This window comes from Mesoplodon bidens (assembly GCF_964165515.1).
Source record: "Mesoplodon bidens genome assembly, chromosome: 11".
Lineage (NCBI taxonomy): Eukaryota > Metazoa > Chordata > Mammalia > Artiodactyla > Ziphiidae > Mesoplodon > Mesoplodon bidens.
In genome coordinates, this window is record NC_138167.1 from 46413050 (window position 1) to 46433590 (window position 20541).

Here is a 20541-nt window from a genome sequence, read left to right on the forward strand (position 1 = left end):
TGCCCCGGTCCGGGAAGATCCCACATGCCGCGGAGTGGCTGGGCCCGTGAGCCATGGCCGCTGAGCCTGCGCGTCTGGAGCCTGTGCTCCGCAACGCGAGAGGCCACAACAGTGAGAGGCCCGCGTACCAAAAAAAAAAAAAAAAAGAGGGCTTCCCTGGTGGCGCAGTGGTTGAGAGTCCGCCTGCCGATGCAGGGGACACGGGTTCGTGCCCCGGACTGGGAGGATCCCACATGCCGCGGAGCGGCTGGGCCCGTGAGCCATGGCCGCTGAGCCTGTGCGTCCGGAGCCTGCGCTCCGCAGGGGGAGAGGCCACAACAGTGAGAGGCCCGCGTACAGCAAAAAAAAAAAAAAAAAAGATTACAAGAGCAAACTACTAAAAACATAAAGAGAACCCTAAAAATGAATATGACTATAGGAAAAATATCCAAGAGAAATTTCATTATCTTTATACTGGGACTAGACCCTTTACATAACCAACTGGAGACCACATCTTTAAATCTAGTTAAGAAATATACTGAAGAATGATACCAAAATACATCACCAAGGGAAATTAAAATCACTTTTCCATTCTATTCATAGGTATTTCACATCTACTAATCAAACAATTCAAAAAGGAAAAAGGTCAATTAAAAAATGATAGTGTACCGTGAGAAACAGAATTCTAATTGTTTCTTCAAACACTCTTTCAGTTCTTCTGTAGAAATTGCTGAGTTGCTTTCTCCTGATGGTAGAAAACAAGAGGGGAAAAGTTAATACCTAATTACCATAGGTAGTAAACTTTACATATTGTTTTCAGAGTAAGCCACAAAGTATGCAAATTAAAATCAAATTAAAATCACCAGAAACTGTATTTTTATTCTTTTTAGAATTCAGATACACAAAGTCTACCTTTTAACCTATCTATTCTTCTTTCTTTAGACAGATTTCGTATCAGTTTTTGTTTTTTTTGTTTTTTGTTTTTTTGCGGTACGTGGGCCTCTCACTGTTGTGGCCTCTCCCATTGCGGAGCACAGGCTCCGGACGCACAGGCTCAGCGGCCATGGCTCACGGGCCCAACCGCTCCGCAGCGTGTGGGATCTTCCCGGACCCAGGCACGAACCCGTGTCCCCTGCATCAGCAGGCGGATCTCAACCACTGCGCCACCAGGGAAACCCTCATATCAGTTTTTAAATTACATATTTTATCAAGTAATTAACAAATCATCGGTAATACTAAAAGCACTTGGATACCATATTGTAAAACATTACCCTAAATACTTACAAAAAATGTGATAACTACTTATTTCTTTAATGAAAACTCAAAGAACAAAAGTAATAGTGGGGCTTCCCTGGTGGCACAGTGGTTGGGAGTCTGCCTGCCGATGCAGGGACACAGGTTTGTGCCTCGGTCCGGGAAGATCCCACATGCTGCGGAGCAGCTGGGCCCGTGAGCCATGGCTGCTGAGCCTGTGCGTCTGGAGCCTGTGCTCCGCAACGGGAGAGGCCACAACAGTGAGAGGCCCGCGTACCGAAAAAAAAAAAAAAAAAAAGTAATAGTAATCTAGGGGCTTCCCTGGTGGCGCAGTGGTTAAGAATCCGCCTGCCAATGCAGGGAACACGGGTTTGAGCCCTGGTCCGGGAAGATCCCACATGCTGTGGGGCAACTAAGCCTGTGCACCACAACTGAGCCTGTGCTTTAGAGCCCGTGAGCCACAACTACTGAGCCCACAAGCCACAACTACTGAGCCTGCCTGCCAATGCAGGGAACACGGGTTTGAGGCCTGGTCCGGGAAGATCCCACATGCCGTGGGGCAACTAAGCCTGTGCACCACAACTGAGCCTGTGCTTTAGAGCCCGTGAGCCACAACTACTGAGCCCACAAGCCACAACTACTGAGCCCTCAAGCCACAACTACTGAGCCCGTGAGACACAACTACTGAAGCCTGTGCGCCTAGAACCTGTGCTCCGCAACAAGAGAAGCCACTGCAGTGAGAAGCCCATGTGCCGCAACTAGAGAAAGTTCACACACAGCAACGAAGACCCAACGCAGCCAAAAAAACAAATAAAAATAAATAAATTTATATACATAAGCCAAAGTAACAGTAATCTAAATTTGAAGACAGGAACTACACAAAGTGGGATATATATATGGCTCCACAACTGTACTATCGGTAGTAAATCTGATGTTAGTCACACTCCTTCAACTTCTATCTCTTAACAGACTTGTTGCCAAGGGGAAGGTGGGGTAGGGGAGGGATGGATTGGGAGTTTGGGGTTAGTAGATGCAAACTATTATACAAAGAATGGACAAATAAGGTCCTACTGTATAGCACAGGGAACTATATTCAATATTCTGTGATAAAACATAATGGAAAAGAATATAAAAAAGAACGTGTGTGTGTGTGTGTGTGTGTGTGTTTATTACTGAATCCCTTTGCTGTACAGCAGAAATTAACACATTGTAAATCAACTATATTTCAATTAAAAAAAACCCACTTCTCTCTCTTAATACTCTTTTCATTGCTTAATTTTAGAGCACTATATTTTCCTGTAAAGATAAATTTTGTGCATGATTTTACCACTACTTTGTCTTACTACTCAAGATTCAAAATGATATTAGATATTAAATTAATTTCATTAAAAATGAAGTAAGAAGCATTCTATTCCTGTGTAGTATATGCAACCCTTCTAATAAAAAATTCATCCACCCAAATGCTGGCTAAATGAATAATAACTTCATTTAAGCTTTCAGTGTTATTACAGCAAACTTTTTAAAATACCAACTGGTTGCCAATTCACTAAAACCAACTATAAGTTCAAAGTAGCCAGTGGATAGGTATATTATAACAAGGAGGGAGCAAAACCTAACCACCTTAAATTATTATATGGAAATACCACCCCATTCTACTTCAGAAATCAACTAACAGGCTGACTGACCTTAGAAATCGAATCCAGATATATATAATAAATAAACTGAGAACAAAGGTTTATATACCTTGACTAATGCCAGGGAACTAAGCAGTGACAGAAATGCCTACTCCCTATTACACTTATTATCCAAAGAGACCCTTTAGAACTTAGAAAAATAAAGTTAGGTAATCAGGTTCTATAGTCTATCTTTAGTTTCTTTTAAATTTCATCCATTTTAAGTCCAAGCAATTAGTAATCCATGCTAATTAAATGAATGTGAAAAAAAACATATCTCACAAGTTGAACTGTAGTAGAACTATAACACAACCTTTTTCTCAAAATTAATCCCTGCAATCTCACATTTATAAATGCATTTCACACTGACAAAAGTAATGGGAAAATTGACAGAACTTGCGTTGATCCTAACTAATAGATCAAGAAACTTGAACTCTGAAAGACTGTAATTTAGGTCTCTTTTTTAACTATATTGACTATTTTTTCCTTTCATCTTTAATTTCACACTTTCCTTTAATAAGACCTTTAAAATAAACATTCTTTTTAAATTACAATGTTCATGTTTGGCCATTTGAAAACAGTATTTATAAAAGTCACCTAATATTTCATTAACATAAACTTCTTTTCAAATAATAAAATAGACCAATTAATGCCATGTTTACTAGAATAATGATAAACAGACTGGAGGGGGAAAAAGACTAGCATACTGCATTCTCATTTTACCAATAAAACCATAAAGTTTACCAGAAACATCATATATTTGGTAACTCAGATCTTCTGGTCCCAAAATCATTCCATCAGTTGATTCCTCAATGCCTGTAGTAGTTCTTGTGGTTTCACAAGATGAATACATTATTTCATACTCCTTACACATATCATCTGCAGGTTCTCTATTACCTGTATTAAAGAAAACATATTAGAAGTGAATAGTAATTCTCTAAAATCCTATCTTTAGGCACTCTGGGCACAAGAAGATATTAAAGAATTCTAGCAATTGGGAAAATATCCACGAGATTTTAAGTAAGAGTCCAAAGGAGGTAAGTTTGACCATTATGGATAAGCTAAAATGATTAACAATAGCTTAAACTTACATAGTACTATCTATGTATAAGACAGCTTCATGTATTTTATTCACTTAATTCTCAGAAAAACCAATGCCAAAATTAATTGCTATTGTTAATGTTTTACAGATGAAGGCAGCAAGCATGGAGAGGTTAAGTCATTTGCCTAAGATCAAACAGTGAGTAAGTAGCATTGGCAATGATGGTAGATCAAAACTAATTTAAAAATACCATATTGTACATGGGTTAAATGCTGAACCCAAAGATACAGCTACTGCCTGAAGTTAGTGACAATCCATTCGTACTGGAAATAAACGAGAATGGTATACAAACTACATGTTAAACATTTACAAATATATTTTACCAAATAATCAAAGAATGTATTAAAAGTTCTATAAACTGGTTTGGACGTATGTTTAACCAAAATGTGATTCAATCTGATGAAATATTTACGACTTACCCTCAGGATGAGACCCTGATGTGGCTGCTGTTTCATGCCAAGAGCTTTCAGTTCCATGAGTTACTGGAGTGGCATCAGTATTTCCTGGAGGTATTTCTTGCCATACTTTGGCATTCGGATTTAAGCCAGTTCCTTTAGATGTTACCTGCTAAATATTAAAAGGACCCATTTGTTAATTTTAAAAGTCAGTGCCGGGCTTCCCTGGTGGCACAGTGGTTGAGAGTCCGCCTGCCGATGCAGGGGACACGAGTTTGTGCCCCGTTCCAGGAAGATCCCACATGCCACAGAGCGGCTAGGCCCATAAGCCATGGCCGCTGAGCCTGCGTGTCCGGAGCCTGTGCTCTGCAGCAGGAGAGGCCACAACAGTGAGAGGCCCGCGTACCGCCAAAAAAACCCCACAAAAGTCAGTGCATTAAAATTATAAATTTAGACAAAACTTTTCCATTACTTAAATGTGAAGAAAATCCCCAATAATATTATGTAATTAATAATAAATATTAAATAAACAATATTTTAAAGTTTTTGGCTCAACTTGAAAATATAAACCTTTTTAAGCAGATGAACTTGAAATGTTTGTATGTAAAATTTAGCTACCTATACAATAAAAACATATTTTTATAAAATACTATTAATATAGAAATACTGCTTTACCCCAACCTACTTGCAAGTATTGTAAAATTTATTAAAACTATTCACATACCTTTGATGTTAGTGTGTGTTTGAGTACCTAGAACAAATTTTTGAGTTATCTACAGCAATTTTCCACAGTACATAATTTTTATTGCCATCTAAGCTGTGATAGAGAGTCTGAATGATTCTATAAGTGGAAATGTTTTCCCAAGTCAAAAACCACATTCTGCCTTATGTTACAATGCATTATTTCATTTGTCCTGAAAGTGTATTTTCTTTTTTTTAATTAATTAATTAATTTATTTATTTTTGGCTGCGTTGGGTCTTTGTTGCTGCCTTCAGGCTTTCTCTAGTTGTGGCACGCGGACTTCTCATTGAGGTGGCTTCTCATTGAGGTGTCTTCTCTTGTTGTGGAGCACAGGCTCTAGGCACGCGGGCTCAGTAGTTGTGGCACGCGAGCTCAGTAGCTGTGGCTCGTGGGCTCTAGAGCACAGGCTCAGTAGTTGTGGCACACAGGCTTAGTCGCTCCGCAGTATGTGGGATCTTACCAGACCAGGGCTCGAACCCATGTTCCCTGCATTGGCAGGCGGATTCCTAAACACTGCGCCACCAGGGAAGCCCAGAGGATTTGTCTTCTTTCTGCTGGATGACGGCACAGTAAGACTACCAATCTGGTATCACTTAAAATTTTCAACGAGGGTTTCTGGAGAACAAGTAGGGAATTTTAGCCCTACTTTGCATCAAAGAGGATTTGTGGTTAGAATAAGACCCCTCCTTCCACCAACCCAGAGCCAAGGTTAAAGCTGACAAGTTTTCCTTTTCTCTGAGAAAGCTGTTTTTTCCCCTAGTTTATCATTTGTCCTGTCTCTAAGCACTGCGATTAAAATCTAAGCTCTGGGCCACTAAGGACCAACAGATGCATTGGGGCAGACCCTAGGTTTAACACCTGCTTCTCTCTCTGGATTAGTATTTCCTGATTTTTTTGGTCTTAAGATTTCACTTGCTTTCTTACCAGCTTAAAGCTCTGCTTAAAACAGAATTTTTAAAAATTAACCAACTTCCCAGTTGTTTTCCAAAATCTCAAATTCATATTTCTTTAAAAGTACCAATATTGTCTTAAGAAAGCTAAATTGGGGACTTCCCTGGTGGCGCAGTGGTTGGGAATCCGCCTGCCAATGCAGGGGACACGGGTTCAAGCCCTGGTCTGGGAGGATCCCACATGCCACGGAGCAACTAGGCCCGTGAGCCACAACTACTGAGCCTGCGCGTCTGGAGCCTGTGCTCCGCAACAAGAGAGGCCGCGATAGTGAGAGGCCCGCACACCACGATGAAGAGTGGCCCCCGCTTGCCACAACTAGAGAAAGCCCTCGCACAGAAACAAAGACCCAACACAGCAAAAATAAATAAATAAATAAACTCCTACCCCCAACATCTTCTTTAAAAAAAAAAAAAAAAAAAAAGATAGTGTCACTGTCACTGGAAGGGCAGGAAAAAAAAAACAGATGCAAAGGTAACATCACTCAAAATAATGTTCCGGAAGTGCCCTGATGAGGAAATCACTAACCCTGCCACCACCAAGCAGTAAATGCCAAAATTCAAATCCATTACAACTTTTATTATTACCAGCACCAATGCCACTTCTCCATTAGGAATTCAACCTTGTATTAACTCCACTTTAAGCTGACCACCTCTACTGCCACTTCTGTCTATAAAATGGAAGTTATGAATAGAACCCTCATTTCCCTACATTGTATATTTTCAAATAGAAGACATCTGTAGGTGTGGTCTGACTAGTGGCTCTTAGGTAACATGCCTGCATCCACCCAGATACAAAGGAATCTGGGAATTTGAGTTTTGACTAGTACGTTCACTGGAGAGGCCTAACTCATAATATGGGCATTTCTGCAAATGTAGAAAGCTACTGAAGAATTGGGAGGTCCCAAATATGACAAAGAGATTAAGGCTAATATTTAACATACAAGATATATTATGCCACATATACTTAATTTATAAATAAATACCCAATATTGGGGAATTATGATTTAAAAAAACTTACCTTTTACTTACTGATGGGATGTACTATTTCACTGAGCATTTAATAATGACTCAAAATAATTAACTAGATGCCTTTCAGCAGCATACTACCTATAAATCTGATGTCTCCCTTGCTAATGGTGCCAAGAATAATCAAAGTGTGAGGTCTATGGCATATAGACGAGCAGTACTCCTGGGCATATTTATATTTTTCTCCAGACTAGTTAAGAGTATACACTCTAAAAGCCATTAATGTACAGAAGAAGACATATATAAGAATGTATATTGCAGCCCTGACCCCATTAGTGAAAGATTGAAAAAAACCTAAATATCCATCTATAGACAAATGGTTAAATAAAATGTAGTATATTTCATAACATAGAATACTATAAAAGTTAAAAAAAAAAAGGCCTACATACACTAATGTGGAAAGTGCTCCAAGGTATATTATTCAATGAAAAAATTCAAGTTGCAAAACAATAAGCATTTTGGTTTTTATTCATATTAACAAACAAAATCATTGTACAGATAAACATATTGGTATGTAAAAACAGAAAACGTCTGGAAGGTTACTATTACCAATAGAACTGGGGACTTCCCTGGTGGTGCAGTGGTTAAGAATCCGCCTGCCAATGCAGGGGACACGGGTTTGAGCCCTGGTCCAGGAAGATCCCTCATGCCACGGAGCAACTAAGCCCACCAGCCACAACAACTGAGCCGGCGCTCTAGAGCCCGCGAGCCACAACTACTGAAGCCCACGCACCCTAGCACCACAAGTAATGAGCCCACACCCCCCCACAACTACTGAAGCCCACACACTCTAGGGCCTGTGTGCCACAACTACTGAGCCCGCGTGCTGCAACTACTGAAGCCCATGCATCTAGAGCCCGTGCTCCACAACAAGAAGCCACCGCAACGAGAGGCCCGCACACCACAATGAAGAGTAGCCATTTCTCCAACTGAAGCAAGCCCGCCCGCAGCGACAAAGACACAATGCAGGCAAAAAAAAGAAGAAAAAAAAAAAAGAACTGCAAACTAGTGAGAGATCTGCCAAACAGGGAAAAGGTACAAAAAGAAGCAGGAATAATTAATTGCAAAATGTCAATTTTAGGGAATTTCCTGGTGTCCAGTGGTTAGGAGTCCACACTTCCACTGCAGGAGGCACGGGTTCAATCCTGGTCATGGAACTAAGATCCCGCATGCTGTGCAGCATGGGCCCCCCCCACCCGCCGCCAAAAAAAGTCAATTTTACCGGGACTTCCCTCGTGGTCCAGTGGTTAAGAATCCGCCTTCCAATGCAGGGGACACGGGTTTGATCCCTGGTCGGGGAACTAAGATCCCACGTGCTGCAGGGCACCTAAGCCCACGTACCACAACTAGAGACTCTACACACCACAACTACTGAGCCCGCACGCCACAACTGGAGAGAAGCCTGTGCGTTGCAACTAAAACCCAATGCAGCCAAAAATAAAAATAAATAAAAAAATTTTTTTTAAATGTCAATTTTACCTATTGAACTACTTAGTGCCATTTTGACAAGTATAAAAAGAAACAACTCACTGCTGTAATTCATATAACTTTGCTAAGAGTTGGCAATGTTTATCAAAAGCCTTAAAATTATATATTCTTTGGTCCAGAAATTCTACTTGTCAGATTTGCTCAAAAGAAAGATATACAAAAATATAAATACAAAGATGTTCATCACAATTTTATAATAGTGAAAAATTAGAAACATTCAACTGCTATGTTCTGAACATCTGTGTAACTCCCAACTTCATATGTTGAAATCTTAATGCCCAATGTCCTAGTACTGGGAGGTGAGGCCTTTGGGAGTTGCTTAAGTCATGAAAATGAATGAGATTAGTGCTCTTCTAAAAGAGATTCCACAGACCTCCCTAGTCCCTTCCACCACTGAGGACACAGTGAAAAGGCACTATCTATGAACCAGAAAACCCTCACGAAATACCAAATCTGTTGGCACCATGATCCTGGACTTCCCAGAAATAAATTTCTGTTGTTCATAAGCTACCTAATCTGTGATATTGTTATAGCAGCCCGAATAGAACAAGACACCAACAAGAGAGTGAGGATTTGTTCAGTAACTGTAGTCCAGCCACATACTGAATATCCTAGAGCCTTAAAACCAGATTGTATGGGCTTCCCTGGTGGCGCAGTAGTTGAGAGTCCACCTGCCCATGCAGGGGACACGGGTTCGTGCCCCGGTCCGGGAAGATCCCACATGCCGCGGCGCGGCTGGGCCCGTGAGCCATGGCCGCTGAGCCTGCGCGTATGGAGCCTGTGCTCCGCAACGGGAGAGGCCACAGCAGTGAGAGGCCCGCGTACCGCAAAAAAAAAAAAAAAAAAAAAAACAGATTGTATATAAAACTGATGAGATCTGAATAAGTTTTGCAGACTGTATCAACGTAAATTTGCTTGTCTTTACATCATACTATGGTTAAGCAAGGTGTTACTACTGGAGGGACCTGGGCAAAAAGTACACGGTACCACCCTGTACATTCTGGGGACAACTTCTTGTGAATCTATAATTATTTCAAAATAAAGTTTTTAAAAATGGAGAAAAAGATATAGAAGACATGGAAAATGTTCAAATTTTGAAGACACTTGGAAAAACAGTAAAGCAAGTTGCTATCTTATAGAAATGATTCAAGTCTGTGAAATAATGCACAAGCACAGAAAAAAGTGGAGAGGGAATTCCCTGGTGGTCCAGCAGTTAGGACTTCACGCTTCCACTGAGGGGGCATAGGTTCGATCCCTGGTCTGGGAACTAAGATCTGCTTGCCACATGGCATGGCAAATAAATAAACAAACAAACAAATAAATAAATAAGGTCATAACACCTTTGTAAAGCAATGTGTCAATATTGACGTGAAAAACTTTTAAGACATTCACTATTTGAGCTACCTCAGAGAATATTAGCCTAAGACCTTTATACACAAGAATGTCCTTTATAGAATTACTCAATATAAAGAAAATTTGGAAACTGAAAATGTCCATCAAAAAAAGTTGATGTGGGGACTTCCTGGTAGTCCAGTGGGTAAGACTCCGAGCTTCCAATGCAGGGGGCCTGGGTTCGATCCCTGATCAGGGAACTAGGTCACGCACACATGCCACAACTAAAGATCCTGAGTGCTGCAACAAAGACCCGGCACAGCCAAAATAAATAAATAAATAAAATTTTTAATTGAAAAAAAAAATTAAAACGTTGATGTTTTCGTATAACAAATAATCTTTAAAATGACACAATAATGAATCTGATAAGTCAGTTTAATGAGAACAAAGACTTAATTTTTCATTTAAATTCTAGATAACCATGTTTGACTCATCTTTTGACTAAGTTTAATAAAGAAGCCCATAAAAATCCTTATCTCATTAAAAAAAAATCCTTATCTCTCCCACAGAACTAGAAGTAAGTCCTTGAGGCTACAGTTATATAAAACATCTATTAAAGGATGTAAATTGTCCAAGTGCATGCTGAAACTATCTGCCAACATACACATATGCAGTATGTAAGCACAAAGATACTCTCAAATCACCACAAAAATATTCAAACTGTCAGTCCGTAAAACTAACAGATCAACACCTCTATCTCTAGGCAATATATGCCATTATTGAATAAGCCAAAAGCAGTCCTTATGACTGACCCATTTTATTCCAGTTCCTATCTGGGGAAAGATACAAATGAAAGGAAAAGGCAGAAACATAAATTTCTTGGCAAAATGATATCTTCTGGTCATAAGAGAGCAGTTTTAAGGTAACAGAACCAAGAGTTAGGAAAAAGTCACCATAAATATGGCAAAACCATCTCTTTGGTCATATATAACTGTTTGTTTTACTTACCTATTTACTATCAGAAACAGAAATCCCATGCCACTTAACCCTACAAATGCTGAAAAACAGAAATAAAGTATAGAAATTGATTAAACTTATTTGCCTCATGGCAGATCAATCATCCAGGTTTAATTTTTACATCTCCAATACTGAGAGGACACCACCACAAGTACTTTAAAAAAAAAGTGGGTGGAATTCCCCGGCGGTCCAGCAGTTATGACTCCGCACTTCCACTGCAAGGGGCACAGGTTCAATCCCTGGTCAGGGAACTAAGATCCCACAAGCTGCAAGGCACAGCCGCCCCCCACCCCCCCAAAAAAATAAACACCTGTCATTTCATCCAGCATGAAACTTCAGAGTCCTACCAGAAGATGCTTAGGGGCATTTTATAGAAAGTAAAAATGAAAAATGGGAATTTTTCACCCCTTCTGACAAAGAAGGATAACTAACATTTATGGAACACTTAATTCATCTTCATAACAACTACATTTAAATTCTATCATCCACATTTTGTAGATAAGGAAAACCTTACTTTACCTAAAGGTAATCTGCCCAAGGCTGCAGAGCTAATAAAGACAGAGCCAGAATTTGAACCTAGGCACTCTGCAGAGTCTGCCACTGTACTACAGTTGTCTTTGAGAAAACTTTTTTTTTTTTTTTTTTGGTGTGGTACGTGGGCCTCTCACTGTTGCGGCCTCTCCCGTTGCGGAGCACAGGCTCCGGACGCGCAGGCCTATCGGCCATGCCTCACGGGCCCAGCCGCTCCGCGGCATGTGGGATCTTCCCGGACCGGGGCACGAACCCGTGTCCCCTGCATCGGCAAGCGGACTCTCAACCACTGCGCCACCAGGGAAGCCCTAGAGAAAACTTTTAAGACAACAAGTTACATACTATTTAAGGAATATTACAAATCTCCTCACCAAGTCTGTAAAACAGTCCCTGGCCCCAGTTCCATCTAGAGTGTCTAACAATACAGAAGAAATGGATATAGAAAATAGACACCAGATAAGAACTAGAGTACCCAGGGCAGAAGTCAATTCAGCTCTGCAATGATTTCTATCTTAGGGCCATGGTACAGCTAATTTTCAGCTAGAAAAAAAAAAAAAAAAAGGTAAGATCCATGGTAATTTGTGCAATAAAATTTACCCCCTATTACAAAGCACTTATCCTAACCTGATTTATTTTGTCTGCAAGCTCCACAATGGCACTGACCTTGTCTACGGTTTACTCTTCTCTAGCACCTTGAACAGTAACTAGCATACAGGAGACCAATAATAAAATTTATATGCTATATGACAGTTTCTTAAACTTTACTGTGCATAAGAATCATCTAGGAATCTTGATAAAATGCAGATCCTGATTCAGCAGTTCAGGAATAGGGCTAGAAAGTTTGTATTCTAACAAGCCCTGGGTAAAGAAGTTACTGAGGCTCACATTTTGAATAGCAAGGTAACTGGACCAACCTAAGTCATTTGCCAAATTGTCAAAAATCAGGATTCACTTACTCCACACCTGGAAGGAAATCTTCAGTTTATTCATCAATAAAACTATTACTGCTGATCCTCTAATATCAGAGGAAAAGACAAGTTCCCCAAATACCCACTTCCTCAGTCAGATGACAGATGATGAGTGCTTAAAACTCTGGGGGAGGGCTTCCCTGGTGGCACTGTAGTTAAGAATCCACCTGCCAATACAGGGGGCACAGGTTCGAGTCCTGGTCCGGGAAGATACCACATGCTGTGGGGCAACTAAGCCCGTGCGCCACAACTACTGAAGCCTGTGCGCCTAGAGGCCGTGCTCCACAAGGAGAAGCCACCGCAATGAGAAGCCTGCGCACCGCAATGAAGAGAAGCCCCCACTCACCGCAACTAGAGAAAGCCCGAACGCAATGAAGACCCAACGCAGTCAAAAAAAAAACAACAACCACCTTTGGGGGAGTCATGGATTGATCTGAAGATATAATCAAAATTAGACTTCTTCCTAAAAAGTTCTACATATGAGATTCATGATCACCTTATTGTTAAAGACTAAGAACCCAATGAATAGATATTTAGCATTTAAATAGTCCTCAAAATACCAAGTCATTTTACTTCAAATTGGTCATCTGATAAAGCCAATAGCTAACTATACAAATGAACTCAAAAAACCTCAAACCTCAAATATCAGTACTAAATATCAAAATAATCCTTTTCAAAAAAGGGCACCTTTTAATTCCTAGTGTGTATAGCCAAGTCAGCAAATCGTTTGTTACGAAAACTGAAATGAGATCTTTCATTAGTATATGTGAAAGCAGCAACTCACTTATGTTTATTATGTACCAGACACTAAGCGCTTTACATTGACTGTCAATCCTCTTAACAACCCTTTGACATAGATAATAATTATAATATCTCATATATTAGTATTATCCTCAATTTACAGATAAGGAAACTGAGAAACACAAGTTAAACAACTTGCCCAAGGTCATAAAACTAGAAAGTTGCCTAACCTGAGCAGGCAGCCTGGCCCCAGAGTCCATGTTCTTAACCATTCTTTTAGGCAACCTTTCATATACATGTATCTTATTATTACTCCATCACTGCTCTCCTATTTTTTTCCTTCCTCCAACTCAAAACGATAGAATAACCCTATTTCCCTTGGCTTGCTCAACTGCAAATCTTTGTAAATCCTATAAATTTACATTTCCCATAGCCAATTCAACAACAAATACTTTAGTACCAATTTAGTACACTATCTTCCCTTGTTAATGATATGGAAAAACAACAACCAGCCAACAAGCACACAGTAAATCTCTGATCTCCTCTGAAAAATTATCATACAAACCAGGACATTTTTGAGAATAAAATGGGGTGCGACATCTGTTCCAGAAAACAGGTGTACACTATGACTGTCCAGGACAAAATGGGAGGTATGGTCACTCTACCATTTTGTAGTTTGCACTACCTAGTGGTATGAAATACTGGCCAACTATGCACTATACAAACCCTGGACTACTCCTGACTTTTCTGCCCTGACAGAGAAAATGCCCTCAATAATATATAAATCAAACAAAACTTAATTCCTCATCCTTGGCTCTATGCCTATGTTCATACCATACTCCTAGTAATATTCATCTAAAGTACTCCTCTGTCTTTAATTTAGAGCCAGCCGTTTATAAATACAGAGATATTTTCTCAACTAAAGATTGGTTCAAATGTCCAGACAAGGCAATAGACGAGAGGAAACATGAGCATGTGATATTCAAGTTTCTTTTCCTTACATTTACTTACACTTATACGTTTGAAAAAATATTTTTTCCACAAGAGCAAATATAAAGTGCCTATTTGCACTTTATCATTTGTATTTCTTTAAATCCTGCATATAAATGAGTCTGTATTTTAACAGTCTGCAAGCTTCATTCTCATTTTAAAAGTTTTATTTGGGGGCTTCCCTGGTGGCGCAGTGGTTGAGAGTCCGCCTGCCGATGCAGGGGACGCGGGTTCGTGCCCCAGTCTGGGAGGATCCCACATGCCGCGGAGCGGCTTGGACTGTGGGCCATGGTCGCTGGGCCTGCGCGTCCGGAGCCTGTGCTCCGCGGCGGGAGAGGCCACAACAGTGAGAGGGCCGCACACCGCAAAAAAAAAAAAAGTTTTATTTGCCCAATTGATAATATACTCAAACTATAAAAAATTTAAAGTAAGGTAATTAACCTGTTTGGTTTAGAGCAAATCAATAACAATGCTGGGATTCAAACTCAAAGTTATACGTCTCTTAAATCAGCGTTATCTCACAGTAGCTTTTGCAATTAATAGTGCTACTATCATGTAGTTTTAATAACTTTCCCAGAAATACTTGCTGTGATGATCAAATGATAGTGTCTGTCAAGGCTTTACCTAGACTGTATTACAAACAAGGCTGAATACATAAGCACCATGAACACAGGGCTTCCCTGGTGGTGCAGTGGTTGAGAATCCGCCTGCCAATGCAGGGGACACGGGTTCGATCTCTAGCCCGGGAAGATCCCACATGCCGTGGAGCAACTAAGCCCATGCGCCGCAACTACTGAGCCTGTGCTCCAGAGCCCGTGAGCCACAACTACTGAAGCCCACGCACCTAGAGCCCGTGCTCCACAACTAGAGAAGCCACCGCAATGAGAAGCCCGCGCACTGCAACGAAGAGTAGCCCTGGCTGGCCGCCACTAGAAAAAGCCCACGTGCAGCAACAAAGACCCAACACAGCCAAACAAAACAAAAAAGAAAACAAAAAAACCCACCATGAACACAACCTAAACTCTCAGAATAATCATTCTCAAATTACAGAGAGGAAGTTGAGGCTCAAAAAAAGTTGTCACTTGCCTCAGGTCATAGCTAACATTTGAACCCAGGATTCCAAAACCCTTACAGAAAATCATAGTGCAAAACACAAAAGTTTACAATGTTTTCAAGACTGGAAGCCTCCCTCAAGAATTAAACTTTAAAGAAAACACAACTTAAGCAAAACACAGACTATAGGAACAATAAATTAAAATCCTACAAGCACTATCAGAGCTAAAGAGTCACTTTCCATTTTCACTTAAGGATATTCGAAGTGGAAGTTCAAAAAAAAATTTTAAGACTTCACAATGATAGCTGCATTCGTTTCCTAACTTCCTCTACTTTCCACTCCTCTTCAATATAGACACGGACCCCATCTCTACCTACAGGGTCTAAATATTTTTTTAAGCTCCTAGGGAGAGACCAAAATTACAGATTTCAAATGTTCATGTCTAGTACTAACGATCACTTCCATTAGCTGAGAAGTAATATGGAGCTGACAGACAGCCTGAACAAACTCAAATTGATAGAAAATTGTTGAATATCAATATTTCTAGTTACTGGTTTTTCACATACTGTAATTTGAAGCACCATGAGGTACTTTTACATCTTTATATTCACTTCTGAGCATTTTATTCTACTTTTCACACTTCGAAAATAATTTCTACTTCATTTTCAGCCCATTATATTTGAAAATATTTCTTTGAAAATGTTTATTCATTTTAAAATTCTGTATCCGCTCCAATAAATATTCCAAAATCAAACTGTTCAAAAATCACTCAGCTATTCACTTATTTATAATTCTTCTTGGCAATAATTTCACCATTCGTTAAGGCACTTTCTTCTTTTCAGTCATTTTTGAAAAATCATTTCAACTAAGTCATATCTAATAACTTTTTATAAATACGCGATTATTTAAGCTAATGGGAAAAAACTGAGTACTGTACTTGAGGTAAAAGGCACAAAACTTCCCATGATTACTGAAATATAAAATTAATGAAAAATTATCTAGGTAAATATCCCATTTATTTCAGATTCTAAAGCTAACCTAAAATTTAAAACGTTATCACCTAAAAAAGCAGAAAACTTTAGAAGTCAGATAAATTACTTTTAAAATTGTGTAAGATCTGGGGGAAGAGGGATTTACTATTTAATGTGTACAGAGCTTCAGTTTTGCAAGATGAAGCTTCTGGAGATGGTGGCAATGGTTGCACAACAATGTAAATGTACTTAATACCACTGAACTGTACATTAAAAATGGTTAAGATGATACATTTTGTTATGTGTATTTTACCATAATTAAAAAAATTTTTTTTAAATTATGTGACAGTATGCATCCTAGGGTGCATAAAAGTCACTGCTACCTAAATAAGTGGTTATAAGTATTCATTTTTAGGGAAAAACTCAAATAGAGACAGAAATCCAATTAAAACATTGCCAAACAACTAGAGCAGACATATTTAGCTGGAAATACTGGAGGGGGAAAATGATCTGAAAAATGAATAAAATACTGGCAAACCATAAAAACACAAAAAGATTGCAAACTGCCTCCTTGGTGCTCAAAAACTTAAATAACTCGCTAGCAGCCAGAAGAACACAGCAAATTGCTGTTTCAAACTTTCAGAATTTTTGTAACTGAATTTATGTTGGAACATGTTTGACAATTTGGTATATTATCCAAACGTTTTTACCTCTTCCCAGAGAGACAGACACCGTATGTGTCTCCTTCAGAACAGAGGTGAGATAAAAACAATAAAACTACTGAAGTCAGTATAGCCCTTTGTCTGCAAGACCAAGTTTTTAAAAAGTTACATCTAAGTATTACATAAAATAGGATTCCTTGTCTGCCTATAGATTTCTATTGCAGTATACTACAATTTAGAGTTCTAATTCCACCTTCAATATTCACTAGCTGTATGATCTTGGGCAAGTTTCTTATATTTTCTCTGCCTTAGTTTCTTTATCTCTAAAATGGCGATAATAATGCTACTTACCTCATAGATAGGTTTGAGTTGATGTATATAAATGTATACATGCAAAAAGACTTAACAGGCCTGACATATCAACAGTGAGCACAATTCATGAGAACACAACTATTATTATATTATTATCATTACTATTACCTATCCCACTGATTCCAGTTATAAACTAGTTAAGCTGGGGTCTCTCCAGAAAAATGCGCACAAATAGAAGATTCTGAACACAGCTGCAGAGGACTCATCAATCCCAGATTAGAGAAGTCCTACCAAAGCAACTTAGTTGGTAGTAAAGTGGTTATTAACCTCCCTCATGCCATGGACCTCTTCAGTAGTCCAATTAACCTACGAATCTCTTCTCAGAATGTTTTTAAGTATATGAAATACACAGGACTACAAAAAACCAATTATAGTATAGTTATAAAAGTACTTTTAAATTTCTAATTTAGTAATAAATGTTTCTTTACAAGTGCATTGAACAAGACTTTTTTTACATATAATAATAAGGAGCAATGCGCGTAAGCAACATTTCAAGATATCTGCAAAAACTGTAATATGATATGAAAACACTTCTCTTGTTGCATCCATTGAAATGTCAAGAATTTTTAATTCTCTTCAATTCTAGATTTCAATTAGAAGCTAGTGAAAATAAACACGCAATTTTTTTTTTCCTCAACCAAGTTCACGGACTTCCTCAATTCCATCTAGGGACCCAGATTAAGAACCCCTGGCTTATTGGAAAGTAAGTGCAAAAATAAGTTTTGGAGTCAGTGACTTATGTTCTAGAAGCCAGACTTCAGACTTTAGTCCCCACATTATTTACACCTGAATGACCTTAGACATCAAACTTCTGAGCTTCGCTTCCCTCATTTAGAATAATTCCTACATCATGAGGTTACAAGGACTGAATATTAGTTAACAAAATGCCAAAAGACCAGTAGGTTATATTTTATTGATTTTAATACCACATAATTAGACCCAAATATTTAATGTCATTGTTAATTTGCAGTAAAACTCATTGTATGTGAAAAATTAAAAACCACGTACTGATTTACAAAGAAAATGATTAATGGAAGTATTAACTATATGTAACATTTTAGTGAGAGCTACGATTTGGCTTCAGAATGACCTGTATCTAAATCCCAGTTCCACTACTTTAGTCTTACTAAGTTAAACTCTCCACCTCAGTTTTCTCATCTATAGAACACTGCAAGGTTGTTTTAGAAACGAGAGGATCTAGCTTAAACGGTCAATAAATGGAGTTATTATTAAAGTTCACATTTTAACAAAGCCAAAGCAATCAATTTGGACCTCAAAAGTTTATTCTGGAATTCATGTTTATATAACTACAACTTCACAGCCCTTTGCCCAGCAAAACACATACACACTTAAAACCTGCAGTATTTGCTTGGCATAACATTCCTAACACAAACTGGCACTGCTTAAAATCAGATATGATCTGTTATTCTGCCCAAGGAAAACAACGAGGATAAAAAACGATCAACAGAATGGATTCAATAATTTTAAATCTTTTCATGATTTACTTGGAATCTTTACTACCAAGGTTGGAATACTCTATAAAGTAGCTGTCTCTTTAAAACCCAATATAAAGATCTCAAATTTATCAGCTACATATTGTCGGTTAGATTTAAAAAAAAAAAAAAAGGCAGAAGCATGTGTCTACTTTATGCCGGAATACTATGGATTAAGATTCCCCCCCACCCCCGTCCGTCTGAAAAAAACCCGCCATAGACTGGCTCCCGATCCATTATACAACCTGTAAATTCCTTCCCTCATTGAAAAGATTCTTTTTGTGGGCACAGTTAACAAGTGCCAAGCTGCGAAGTTGCAGCTTTGCTGGTTTGACGTTTTCACAATGCAAGAACAATATGATCTGGAATCTACTCAAAGCATTAGCCAGGCAGTCAGCTGATGCTCACTGCACACAAGAGAAAGACAGAAATAAGAGAAACTGAACCTCGTATTTGTGTAAAACAGGTATCCACTACGTTTTAAAACTAAAATAGGCCAACAGCAGATGTTCCAGTTAAAGTAATAAAAGTATTTCTATTGTTAAATAACAATTTTTTTTTAAAATCCCGGCTTTCCCCGAACTAGGTTTCGCTCGTTCTTGGAATTTTCCTTGTAAAGGGCTCTTATCCGTTCATAAAATCAGCCCCTCACCACGGAGCGGCTGCCTGAGTTAACTTTATATAGCCAAACCCTATTGGCTTCTCCTCCGTTCACAGTAACTCGCTTGCCACCCACAGAACGTTCCAGAGACCTAGGGACGGGGACCAAACAAAATTTGGTGGGGGTTGCTAAACAGAGGCTTTCAACTTTCTTTCCCAAACACTTCTACCGAATTTCACCTTCCTCCCTCCGCAGCCCCACATGTTGCTCGCCTGCTCCCAGAGGGCCGCGCGAGGCCTCGCTTCACCCCGGAACGCGCCCACCTGATTACCCTTTTCTCCGCAGACTCCGCCCTCCCCGCCCCCTCCCCCCCCCTCGCTCGCCTCCTCTAGAAGGTCCATATGGGACGCTTTCCCCTTCCTCCGATCCTCACGCCGCACCAGAGAAGCCTCGATACTCCACCTTCGGTTCTCCCCCGCCACGGCGCTCGCCTCTCACAGCCTCCTAAAGTGCTGCGAGCGCGCAAAGCAGAGCCGCGGGCCTGCACGGCCCAGGTGCTGTGTCAGCCTGTCTGCCGGTTCCGCGCCGTGTACGGCCTGGAAAGTCACATGGCGCTGGGACCGGCCGGCGCCTTCACACTCCTTCTCTCCTCAGAGCAGGACGAGAATCCCAAGTCCACTCACCTCCACGAAGAGCAACATGACTTTCCCCGCTCGGCCCAATCGTTCTCGCCGACGCGACTCCAACTGGCTTACAGGCCGGAGCCCCAATAGCTAGGATAAGGACACTCGCCTGGCCCCTCCACCCGGCAGCGGACCCGGCTCCTCCCCCGCCGTCAGCCGCTGCGGCCTGACCCGCCCAGTCCCACCTCCCTTGAAACAGCAACTGTTTCCGGCTCTAGAGAACAATTGCTTCCGGGAGAAGAGAAAATCCTCGGCGCGCTCAACTTTTGCACTACCTTTTCCAGCCGCAGTATGGACTGTACTATCATGTGGCCGGGGTAGGCTGGGGGGAGCGGGGGAAGCGATCAGAGGAAGGCACCATTCTGTGCCACGGGAGTGTGTAAAAATTTACAGGCGCATTTTATCCCTGGCGAAACGGATAGTTACCATGGCCATAATAACTCCGCAGTTCTCGTGGCCCAAGACCTAGATCTGATAAAAAGCCGAGCTTGTGCAAAGTGTACTGAAAAACAACCAT

At 40.1% G+C, this 20541-nt stretch overlaps 1 protein-coding gene across 3 annotated transcripts in view; it reads right to left on the reverse strand.

The window, feature by feature from the left end:
• The window catches only part of LARP4 (La ribonucleoprotein 4), a 71192-nt gene extending 51026 nt beyond the window's left edge, over window positions 1-20166 (reverse strand). For 2 of the 3 annotated variants that reach the window (XM_081248868.1, XM_081248867.1), the window contains exons 1-4: window positions 20025-20166; window positions 4428-4575; window positions 3651-3803; window positions 649-724 (exon numbers count right to left, since the gene is read on the reverse strand). In XM_081248868.1, the coding sequence (XP_081104994.1) occupies window positions 649-724; window positions 3651-3803; window positions 4428-4575; window positions 20025-20042 (395 nt within the window). In that variant the 5' untranslated portion in view covers window positions 20043-20166. The remainder of the gene's footprint in view (window positions 1-648; window positions 725-3650; window positions 3804-4427; window positions 4576-20024) is intronic. The other variant, XM_081248869.1, reaches the window with a different exon arrangement.
• Window positions 20167-20541: the final 375 nt, after the last annotated feature.